Source organism: Triticum urartu, chromosome 6 (assembly GCF_003073215.2).
Source record: "Triticum urartu cultivar G1812 chromosome 6, Tu2.1, whole genome shotgun sequence".
NCBI lineage: Eukaryota > Viridiplantae > Streptophyta > Magnoliopsida > Poales > Poaceae > Triticum > Triticum urartu.
In genome coordinates, this window is record NC_053027.1 from 482,596,658 (window position 1) to 482,607,703 (window position 11,046).

General features: G+C 44.7%; 1 protein-coding gene across 14 annotated transcripts; it reads left to right on the forward strand.

Annotated features, from left to right (window-relative positions):
* The first annotated feature begins 7,028 nt into the window (after positions 1-7,028).
* On the forward strand, positions 7,029-10,816 carry LOC125514399. 14 transcript variants are annotated; one of them, XR_007286425.1, is made up of 4 exons: positions 7,029-8,638; positions 9,108-9,167; positions 9,271-9,648; positions 10,018-10,815. XR_007286425.1 is itself a non-coding variant. In XM_048679710.1 (3 exons), the coding sequence occupies exons 1-3, from the start codon at positions 7,117-7,119 to the stop codon at positions 8,598-8,600; spliced, it is 447 nt and encodes a 148-aa protein (XP_048535667.1). In that variant the 5' UTR covers positions 7,029-7,116; the 3' UTR covers positions 8,601-9,952. The 14 variants fall into 14 exon arrangements, 2 of the variants coding, with proteins under 2 accessions (XP_048535667.1, XP_048535668.1); XR_007286427.1 differs by lacking the exon at positions 9,108-9,167 and having other exon boundaries at positions 7,029-8,246; positions 8,504-8,638; positions 9,456-9,648; positions 10,018-10,814; XR_007286423.1 differs by having other exon boundaries at positions 7,029-7,749; positions 8,178-8,246; positions 8,504-9,648; positions 10,018-10,811.
* The last annotated feature ends 230 nt before the right edge of the window (positions 10,817-11,046 follow it).

The following is an 11,046-nucleotide window of genomic DNA, read 5'->3' on the forward strand; positions in this document are numbered from 1 at the left end:
TTGGTTTTCTGCTGGAGACCCTTTCCCTGCAAAAGAGAGTTAAGCTTTCTTAGCCACCCACATCTTCAAGGGTGGCTTAGAAGCAATAAGTCTAAGTGCAGCATCTGAGAACTTTGGCTTTGGAGCCCTAGCAAAAAGTCTTGCAGGCGGACAATAGTACTCATAAGAATAAGCAGAATAGTTCTTGGTCTTATGAACATGGCGGTTTGATGAACCGCGCTCATATTCATAGGCCTGAGTATGGTTTCCCTGCAAAACATTTGCGTTAGTGCGACTCAGGTGAGTCCTCTGTCTGTATGAAGCCTTTGGGCCGTATGAAGCCTGTGGTCTGGGGGTTTGTCTTCTTCACCTGTGGTGTCATGATGACATTCACAGGAAGATTTTCCAACTTTTTCGGCACCCAGATCTTCTTCATAGGCGGCCCATTCCTGCAGTTAGTACCAATATACCTGGCAAACACTTCACCATTCTGATTCTTAAACAGTTTATAGTTTGCATCAAAGGATTCATCAATGACAATGGGGTTAGCACAAGTGAAGCCAGATAGATTGGATGGATCTGCTGAAGGTTCCTTTGCAGCAACCCATGTGGTTTTGGGGTACTGCTCAGGTTTCCAGTAAGAGCCATCAGCATTCATTTTCCTTACGAACCCAACACCCTCTTTCCTCGGGTTTCGGTTCAGGATCTGCCTTTTGAGGACATCACATAGTGTCTGATGCCCTTTAAGACTTTTGTACATCCCTGATTTCAAGCAATGTCTTCAACCTAGCATTCTCATCAGCAATAGCAGAGTATCCTCAGCAGAGGGGTAGTCACATCAACAGTTGAAGATATTGCAACAGTAGCAGCAGTAAACATTCAGCAACAGAAGTAGCATTATCACGCTCAATGCATTTAAGACATGGTGGTTCAAATCCTTCCTGAGCGGAACTGATCTGTTCGGCGCGAAGTGACTCGTTTTTCCTTTTGAAGATCTTCATGAGCCTCTCAATTTCTCAAGATCTTGCTTCCTTTGAAGATAATCATAGGAAAGCTTTTCATGAGTTGTTGAGAGCGTTTCATGACGACTTTCAAGTTCCTCATACTTAACGTGAAGATTTTTTATGTCTTCAATTAAGGACTCAGATCGAGTCATTTCAGCGTCCTAACAGATCATCGCTTTTGTCTAACAGTTTTTGAATATGTTCCATAGCTTTCTGTTGTTCAGTTGCAATTTTAGCAAGTGTTTTGTAGCTGGGTTTTGAACCACAATCAGAGTCATCTTCACTAGATGTTTGATAGTGAGTAGTGCGTGTGTTTACCTTGGCACCGCGTGCCATGAAGCAGTAGGTAGGAGCGGAGTAGTCCTTGTCATTTGCATCGGTGTCGGTGATGAAGTCATTGTCTTCAGTGTTGAAGATGGACTTGGCAACGTATGCTGTAGCCAGACTTGCAACGCCAGAATCGGACTCCTCCTCAGACTCCACCTCCGCCTCCTCAGAAGCGGACTCCTCCTCTGAATCCATTTCCTTGCCAACAAACGCACGTGCCTTGCCAGATGAGCTCTTCTTGTGTGATGAAGACTTTGAGGAAGACTTGGAAGAAGACTTTGAGTATTTCTTCTTCTTCTTGTCGTCAGAGTCATATTCCTTGCTCTTCTTCTTCTTTTTGTTCTCATTGTCCCACTGCGGACACTCAGAGATGAAGTGGCCAGGTTTCTTGCACTTGTGACATGTTTTCTTCTTGTAGTCATGAGCAGAAGCTTCATCATTCCTTGAGCTTGATCGTGAAGACTTTCTGAAACCTTTCTTCTTGGTGAATTTTTGGAACTTCTTCACAAGCATAGCAAGTTCCTTTCCAATGTCTTCAGGATCATCAGAACTGCTGTCAGATTCTTCTTCAGATGAGGAGACAGCTTTTGCCTTCAAGGCACGAGTTCGCCCATAGTTTGGACCGTAGATATCTCTTTTCTCAGAAAGCTGAAACTCATGTGTGTTGAGCCTCTCAAGTATGTCAGACGGATCGAGTGTCTTGAAATCAGGACGTTCTTGAATCATCAGGGCTAGGGTGTCAAACGAACTGTCAAGTGATCTCAGTAGTGTCTTGACGACTTCATGCTTGGTGATCTCAGTAGCGCCGAGGGCTTGAAGCTCATTTGTGATGTCAGTGAGTCGATCAAATGAGCTGGACATTCTCATTGTCATTTCGCTTGAAGCGGTTGAAGAGGTTGCGAAGGACACTGATTCTCTGATCTCTCTGGGTTGAGACGCCTTCGTTGACCTTGGAGAGCCAGTCCCAGACTAGCTTAGATGTTTCCAAAGCACTCACGGCCATACTGTCCTTTGGTCAGATGACCACAGATGATATTCTTGGCAGTAGAGTCCAGTTGAACGAACTTCTTGACATCAGCAGCAGTGACACCTTCTCCAGCCTTGGGAACGCCATTCTTGACGACATACCATAGGTCGACGTCAATGGCTTCAAGATGCATGCGCATCTTATTCTTCCAGTAGGGATATTCAGTTCCATCGAAGACGGGGCACGCAGCGGAGACTTTATTATCCCTGCAGTCGACATAGCTAAAACTCCAGGTGGTTAAACCGAATCACACAGAACAAGGGAGTACCTTGCTCTGATACCAATTGAAAGTGCGTTATATCGACTAGAGGGGGGTGAATAGGCGATTTTTATGAAAGTCTTCAAAACGTGGAAGTTTCGAAGACAAACGATAGAAATGAACCTATTACCCTGTAGCGGAAGGTATACTACACTAGGCAAGCCATAGTCAAGTATTCAATAGAGTGAAAGCACAATGACTAATAGCTGCAATGTAGTAAGGATCAAGTAGGAAACTATTATGAAGCCAAACAGAACAAGCAGTCACTCAGTGAAGATAAAAGATAGTGCAATCATACAATGACTTCACAAGGAGTAACAGTACGTAAAGAGAAGGGAAGGATGAAACCAGTGACTCGTTGAAGACAATGATGTGTTGGACCAGTTCCAGTTGCTGTGACAACTGTACATCTGGTTAGGGCGGCTAGGTATTTAAACCTGAGGACACACAGTCCCGGACACCCAGTCCTGAACACGCAGCTCAGGACACCCAGTCCTCACCGTATTCCCCTTGAGCTAAGGTCACACAGACCTCGCCAATCACTCTGGTAAGTCTTCAAGGTAGACTCCCAAACCTTCACAGACTTCGTTCACCGGGGCGATCCATAATGTCTCTGGATGCTCAGAACGACGCCTAACCGGCTGGAGGAATTCACAGTCCTCAAGTGTAATAAGTCTTTCAGATCACACAGAAAGAAGACTTAAGTGATGCCTAAACTCTTTGGCTCTGGGTGGTTAGGGCTTTATCCTCGCAAGGATTCTCTCTCTAAAGGCTTCGAGGTGGTTGCTCTCAAACGACAAAAAGCCGTACTCTAACTCTGAGCAAGCCAACCGTTTATGGTTGGTAGGGGGTGGGCTATATAGCCACTAGGCAACCCGACCTGATTTGTCCGAAATGACCCTGGGTCACTAAGTAACTGACACGAGTTCCAACGGTTAGATTTCAAACTCACACGGCAGCTTTACTTGGGCTACAAGCAATGCTGACTTGTCCGACTCTGGACAAGTTTCACTCTCATAGTCTTCACTCGAAGACATAGGTTTTGGTTAAGCATCACTTCAGTCATTCTGACTGGTTCTCTTGGACCCCACTTAACAGTACAGGTGGTTCCTATGACTCAACAAAGAAGAAAAAGAACTACGAAAGATCTAAGTCTTCGAGCTCCATAGGCTTCATGTGATGTCTTCTCTTGTCATAGTCTTCAATGTGAATATCTTCATATACCACCTTTGACTTCAATGTCTTCATACATTTTTAGGGGTCATCTCTGGTAGGAAAACCGAATCAATGAGGGACTTCTACCTGTGTTATCCTGCAATTCTCACAAACACATTAGTCCCTCAACTAGGGTTTGTCATCAATACTCCAAAACCAACTAGGGGTGGCACTAGATGCACTTACACTAGGTGAACCAGATATTAGACAGAGATACTATTCATTGCTTCCTCGATATGTTCCCCACAACTAATTTAAAACTCAAGTTTGAACATTAATTTGGACCTGACTTAGAGTCTAAGAGGTAAACAAGACAATAAAGTAGGAGGTAACTTTAAGCAATGCATAACATAAGCATAAATAAAAGAGTGTGACCTCTCTTGTGGATCTGTGTACTCCTCAGGTTCATCTGCTGAGTCGATGATGGTGATGCCGTTGCGGTGGGTACCGGTGGCAGAGAAGGAGATCTGAGGTGGCGAAAGATGGCCATGAGTCATGATGTCTAGTTTGGTGGATGCTTCTATCGATGTAGCAGCTCAGGTAAGGTGGACGACCTCGTGGTAGGAGCAGGACAAACCACACAAAGTTTCCTTCGACACCTACTTGTAACTAAAGTAATTCTATAAGGGCTCATTTGGCTTGCATGGTTCTAAAAACGAAGGGATAGGAAAAACACCGGAATAGGATAGGAATGCACATGGTAAACAGAGCATTTGTAAACACAGGGTTTCTGTCAACTAGGGTGTTTGGTTCACAGGAATTGGAAGAGCAGAGGAATGCAAAGAAACATGGCCAAAGTAAAGTGAAACCATATGAAAGTGTGTACAGTTAGAATGTGATTCTGCCACTAACGCACTTGGTCTTGTTTTCATGCATAGGATTTCGAAAAGTAGGTCCAGGTGGATGTTTCGCTCCATTCCTTTCAACAAAATGCATGAATAATTGCATAGTAGAGTGGCATAGGAAAATTTCCTATTGCTATGTTTTTTTGTTGAACAAAAATAGCCCTAATGGATCGACATGAATGTAGAGTAATAAGTGATGCAACAAGTGTACAACCTCTTTGTCGTAGCCGTGTCGACCTCAGCATCATTGGGTCGTCGGAGGTGCGGAGGAAGATCTGAGGAATCCGTAGACGGTGTCCAGGGCACTGCTCTATTGTAATGGATAGTTCTGTCGTTGGAGCAGCTCCGGTGAGTCGTAAGACGTCAAGGCTGAAGCAACACAAGACAGACATCCTTAATCTTAAGTGGTATTCTAATAGCATCTCCAATAAATGATGTAAAATAGATGTAAAATTTACATCACCAAAAAGCACCTGAATACAACAGACGGGGTAAAGACTATTGACTCTGAACTTAACTATCGAAACGGAAATTTATTGTGGAATCTAAATATTACTTTCGAAACTGAACGCAATGGTAGAAGAGAGGCACTTGACATGTAGTTTAGGGAGGGCCTGCAGTTCATCTTCAACCTGCACCCCCTTGAGTCGCCAGGCACCACCGGCCGAACCGCCGGCCCCTGCGCCACCTCGCCGCCTCAAAACAACTCCCCACCGCAAGTCCGCCGCCCCGAAACAATTCCCCACCGACGGTCCGCCGCCGTCCTGGCTAGCCCTCTAGCCCCCCCCTCGCGCTGAGCTTTTTCTCTTGCGATCCCCACGCCACTGCCCCACCACCGCGCCCCCCCACCGCCGGTGTCCACCGCCCCCACTGAACCCTAAGGTAGATTGTGTGGCACCTCTCCGGCGAGCCCCCTCCCCGATGCGGGTGGTTCTTCCTTAACTCCGGCGAGCCCCCCACCCCCAGAAAATCGACTGACCCAAAAGTCAATTCAGTGGACTAAAGTGTAGCTAAATCGGAGAAGAGCAGCAGCACGAGCGATGGGGGAGAAGCAGCAGCAGCGCGAGCAAGCGAGAGCCAGAGCAGTAGCAGCAGCGCGAGCGAGTGAGAGCCGGAGCAGCAGCAACTGGGCGAGCAAGCGAGCGAGAGCCGGAGCAGCAGCAGCAGGTGCGGCTGACCGAATAGGCCTCGGCTTCGTCCGAGGAGTCGATGAGGATGCTGCGGTTCTGGTGGAGCAGGTTAAGGCAGCGCTGTGGGGATGGAGCAGCCGCGATAGATGAGGTGATCGTCTGAGCAGCTCCTTGGAGGTGGAGGACGGGGCGGCTGAACCGGTGGGACGACGAGATGGACGAGGGATCCTCATCTGGGGTGGTGGATGAGGGACGTCGAGCTGTTGCGGTGGACGATGTCGTCGAGCTGTTGCGGTGGCAGACGAAGGAGGGCGGGGTTTCACGGCTGGAGCGGAGAGGTTATGGCGGCCTGGGATTTCGAATGGCAAAAAGGAGGCGATGAGAGGGGGAACCATGACTTCGGGATGCGCTTGTCCAAAATGTACGGTGTGTTACAAAAGTACCTCCACCGATTTGAACTAGCAGCCCTTTCGGCTCAGGTTAGAAGGGGGATTTCGTGTGTCGGGATTTGGCAGCTGGAGGAAGTTTTCACGTGCGTTGTAATTTCGGGACAGCAAGGTGTGGGTTGTGAAGGCGTCAGTTTTGGGAGCACGATATCTGAATTGTCGGGATATAACAAGGCGCAGGTTGAATATAGGGACAAGCCTAACGTATAATATTGTTCTTGTACGTACCAAATCAATTCGCACTTTCCTCAACAAAAAAACAAAAAATAAAAATAAAACTATTCACACCACACAAAGAGAGAGTCTTGTCCCGTTTTACTATACACAAACTTTCCCTAATAATAAACCACGGATTGAGTCTGGCAGGTTCACCGTCGCGCCCTTTTTGCAAAATAGTCCCTGATGTTTTTGGTATTCAACCCACAGTCCTCTTTTAAGTGGATAAACTGAGAAAACGTTTCAGTTTTACAAAAGGACCCTGCATTTTGAAGTATTCAGCCCGTGGTCCTCTTTTAGTTGGATAATTTGCACGGAGGGGCAAGCGCTGCGCGAAGAAGAGGAAGATAGAGCGAGTAGCGAGCGGAGCTGCTGGCGGCGGAGGAGATCCTCACAGGCGGTGGGGGCGTGGACATGGAAGCTCCGGCGGTGGATGAGCATGGTGGCTGGGAACCTCCAGTTCGAATAGAGAGAGAGAGAACGGGATGGAGGAAGGAGAGAACAAGAGGAAGAAGAGGGAGAGGAGGAAGGCAGGTCGGCGTTGGGTACCTGGTTCCGTCGGGAGTCGCTGGCTCGTCGAGGTGGCGGGGCGAGGCAGGGGTCGGGCGCTAGCTCTCGCAATCCATACGGGTTCGAGGCAGGGCGTGGGCGGCTCGGGCGCGCCACGCATGGAGTCTTGTGGGGCGTGGGTCGTTCGACCGATCTGGATGATTCTCCATCAGTTCTGGTTCCCCACCATGGCTACGGGCGCCTCTCGCCCTCTCCGTTCTGCACTCCTCCTCCTCCAATTTAGGTGTGCGGCCATAGCTAAGGGCCGCCTCCTCCTATCCATCCTTCCAATCTGGAGCATAGGTGGAGAGCCTGGTTGTGCGCGGCGGAGATGGCGCCCCGCGTCGGTGCCCCGTAATCCTACACGGAGCTCTGTCGAGGCCATGACATCCCCACCCAGGTATAGGCGCACATTGATCTAAAAAAGGCACCAACCCAATTGAACCTCTCCCTTGACCCTTTCTTCTTCATCTTCCAATCTCCTCTGTTATCAAGTTCTAACAGTACATCAATCCAAGCAACTCTTTTTAGATTAATTAAGGAATCAATATCACGATGGTGCATGCTTGATGCAGCAGAGGATCACAGGTGTATTGCCGGTAGTTTCAATTTAGCCAGGCGGTTGCCATCATCGTTAGACTTCACTGGAAGAACTGCAATGGCTCTTTGTTCCAGCCATATCCGATCTCCCGAGCCAGAGCTTTCAGGTCACTACAACACACTGTTTTCACGTCGCATCGCACCAGCTCCTGGTGAGTTTGCTCACTTGAGTCATAATAGAGGGAGTAAGAATGTCAGAAGGGAGAAGAACAAAAAATCATGTTGTCAGAGACGACATCCAAACCATTTTGTGTGTGTTGGAGTGATTGAACCTTGTCAATCAGAGCTGACATCGCGTCTCCTTCCTCGTACATAATTTTTGGGTAGTTGTGCATCTATATTCCATTCTGTACACCAAGAGATTATGTTGTTTTCCTATTACAAAATTGAACTATGTAAGACATTGCTATTTACTGAAGCAGTTACGATCTAGTACATCGTTATCATTCTCAACAACTTCATAGTAAGCCAGTACAGATTGAGATCTGACAACTATTGCTTATCTGCATTCAAGTTAGCTCAATTGTTCTGACATGCAATCTTATTTTCCTCTCGTGTTTATTCTTGAGACATTTTACAGAAATATAAATAGCAGGCAAGCAATCAGGTTGATCAGAGCCAGACAGTTCACTGCAGTAAGCAATGCAATGTAAGAGCATATGTTGTCATTAAAATTCCATTCAAGAAGGATTTCATATGTGTGTGTTAATCACTTTGGTGCATTTATCGATAAATGATTTATTGGCCATCTACCAATAAATCGGTTGAGCTCCTCGAGGCAAAAACCTCCAAATTTATGGCAAAATTCATCCTTGTGCTGGATTACAAGCACTTATGTTGTGTACATTTCCGTGGGCAGAAGGATCAGTTGGTTGGTTATGAGTTTTGTGCTTGGTAATTTTTCAGATCGTGGCAGATTGTTATCGCTAGCAATGACTCACTGATCTCTGATGTGGCTCTCAATAGTGATGCATTACAAAATGGACCGATCCATCATCGTTAATCTACTGCTGTCGGCTTCTTCTGAGCTACTAATATCAGGTTGTTTTATTTATGTTGAGTGGTTTAAGCTTCAAGGATGCAACTGAAATGTGATCAAGTGGTTGTTCTCAACTTCTCATTCAGTTCATCCTGATAATCTGGCTAGAGAACTGTATATCAGTTTATTAATGTAGTTTATGTGTGAATCCTGCAAGTCGTCATGTTCAATTGTGGTGTCATGTAGAATTTGTATTAATCCTAGTGAGTGCAAACTATAGGGTTAGTTGTGTTTGATGTTGAATCCCTGATGATCACATTGTCAGAAAATTATTCCTGGTTTCCTTTCTGTTAGTCAGTTTTAAGTGTGAATGGTACAAGTCATATTATTTGATTGTTCTTTTGTTATCGAATCTGCCCGAGCATATTGTCCACAAACTATATTTCTTTTCAATATGTCAGTCTTATTTCAGTGATTGTTTTGTTAATGTTTAAATTAGCTACATTAAAACTAAAATCATATGGGAAACAGTGCGATTTACAAGGACTCTTTGGGGAGATACTTTGCAACTGTGGAACAGCAATAAATCATGTAAGTTACGTCGCGGAGATGGGCTACTTAGTTGATCTCAACCATTTTTCAATTCACTTTTAATCTGAAAAACTATACCTGATACTGATCATGACTTCTTTAGGTTCTGAGTACTTAGATTGAAAACATCAAGACAATATTTTATATTGCAGTGGGGTTGGCTGCTGTATTATGGATGATTTGGAGATTTTTGAATGAGGCATGTTTTGAGAATAAAAGCGGTGTCTGATACTTTTGTTCTGATTCATGTGGTTTGTTATTTGGTTAAACTCAAGCTAAATTTTGCAGATTAGCGCTGATTTGGGGAGTAAAGCTCTTCGAGCAAGTGACAAATCAAGTCTTTCAAGCTTCTCAAAGATGGTGACCTGGAGTGGTTTGACTGGAAGCTTAAAAGCAATTAAAGTGAAGAGAGGAATCAAACTTTTAAAGCCACTCTTGCCATTTGTGGACTGTTCCTGCTTGTTGGTGACTGCTTTTGCGAGTATGTTCACTCTCATCTAGCGATGAATTTTTTTGCTTCTGTTGTGCAGCTGCTGAAAGGGCAAACCCCAGATCCTAGATATCTGTGGGTTTTGGGTGCCCTCTGGGGTTACCTGAATGTTCCTATTTCTGTTTTCTTCTTCCCTTTTTAGTTTTCTTCATGCTGTAGATGAACAATTGGTTTCTGTTAATAGAACTCAGAGAGGAGGCTCTCTTTTAGAAAATCTAATGAGGGGGAGACTGAATGACTGAGTGTAGATGACACTGACCAAGTTTATTAGTATGCGATCCTACATGTCGCTCCATTAATTCTTCTAGATAATTCTTGTATGCTTAACTGTTTCCTCACTCAGTCCAATAACGATGACAGATCCGAGGTGGTATCCTTTGTAGCTGAAGGAAAAGAGGTATGAAAGGGTGTATTCCATATACTGTTCTATCTTTGTGTCATTATAACGTATATATTCCCTCGGTGCTTAAAATGTTCTCATTGCCAGTATGTTTACGATGAAGATGGATACTCTCATTGTATTGCATAATTGATATTCAACTTTACTAAGTGCTATCCGGTGCTTATCACACGTACATGAGTAGTCCAGTGTACCTTTACGTAGTAGAAAGTATTTTTGGTAATCACTACTGGCTTAGGTCTCGTGAGTCAAATATCAGACCAGGATTGAGCAGACAATATCAATTTTGATGAGACACAATCCACACGAAGCAACAACCGAAGATGACAAGGGGACTTTACCATGGAGGCATACGTGCTGACAGCAATGCGGCATGGAGGAGCGACAGTGGAGGCTAGAAGAAAAGGTTGGGGCAGAGCTCACATGGCAAACACGTTGACACACAACATGGCTGCAAAGGCGATGTCGAGCTGGAGGTTGATCAAATAGAGGGGGGATTTGCGCTCGCCCACGCCAACGCCGTATAGGTTGTGATGTCGTTATTGAGTTAAATACGTGTAATATTTTCTTTTCCCGTTACAATGAACGGGTATGTTTACTAGCAATATTTTTGAAGAAAAATGATAAACTCTTCCCAAGCAAAGAACCAACTATCTGTAGAAAAATTCAACATAGTAAAATAGTTTAAAAATGATCACAGTTTTACATATGTTTACACTTTAAAAAATGTTCACACTTTTAAAAAGGTTCAAAATTCCCCCAAAAGTTCCAATTTTTCTAAAAAATATATTTTAATTTTAAAATGTACAAAACCTTAAAATAATCAAAATTTCTTTATCAAAAAAGACATCTGTTCAAAAAAAAGTTTCTCAAAAAAATTCTCCAATTTCCGTAAAAACGTTAGCTTTCCTTAGAAGTGTCCCAATTTTTGTGAATTTTATTAAAAATAAGGAAAATTTTGCATTTTCTCGAAAAGTAGAAAGTAAAAC

What these genes read in the sequence shown, in the direction of transcription:
- LOC125514399 (XM_048679710.1), top strand. Translation starts at nt 7,117, where the DNA reads ATGGAGTCTTGTGGGGCGTGGGTCGTTCGACCGATCTGGATGATTCTC. An exon ending in GCCATGACATCCCCACCCAG is followed by an intron (nt 7,398 to 8,177) that starts GTATAGGCGCAC and finishes GACATTTTACAG; the next exon opens with AAATATAAATAGCAGGCAAG. An exon ending in ACTGCAGTAAGCAATGCAAT is followed by an intron (nt 8,247 to 8,503) that starts GTAAGAGCATAT and finishes GTAATTTTTCAG; the next exon opens with ATCGTGGCAGATTGTTATCG.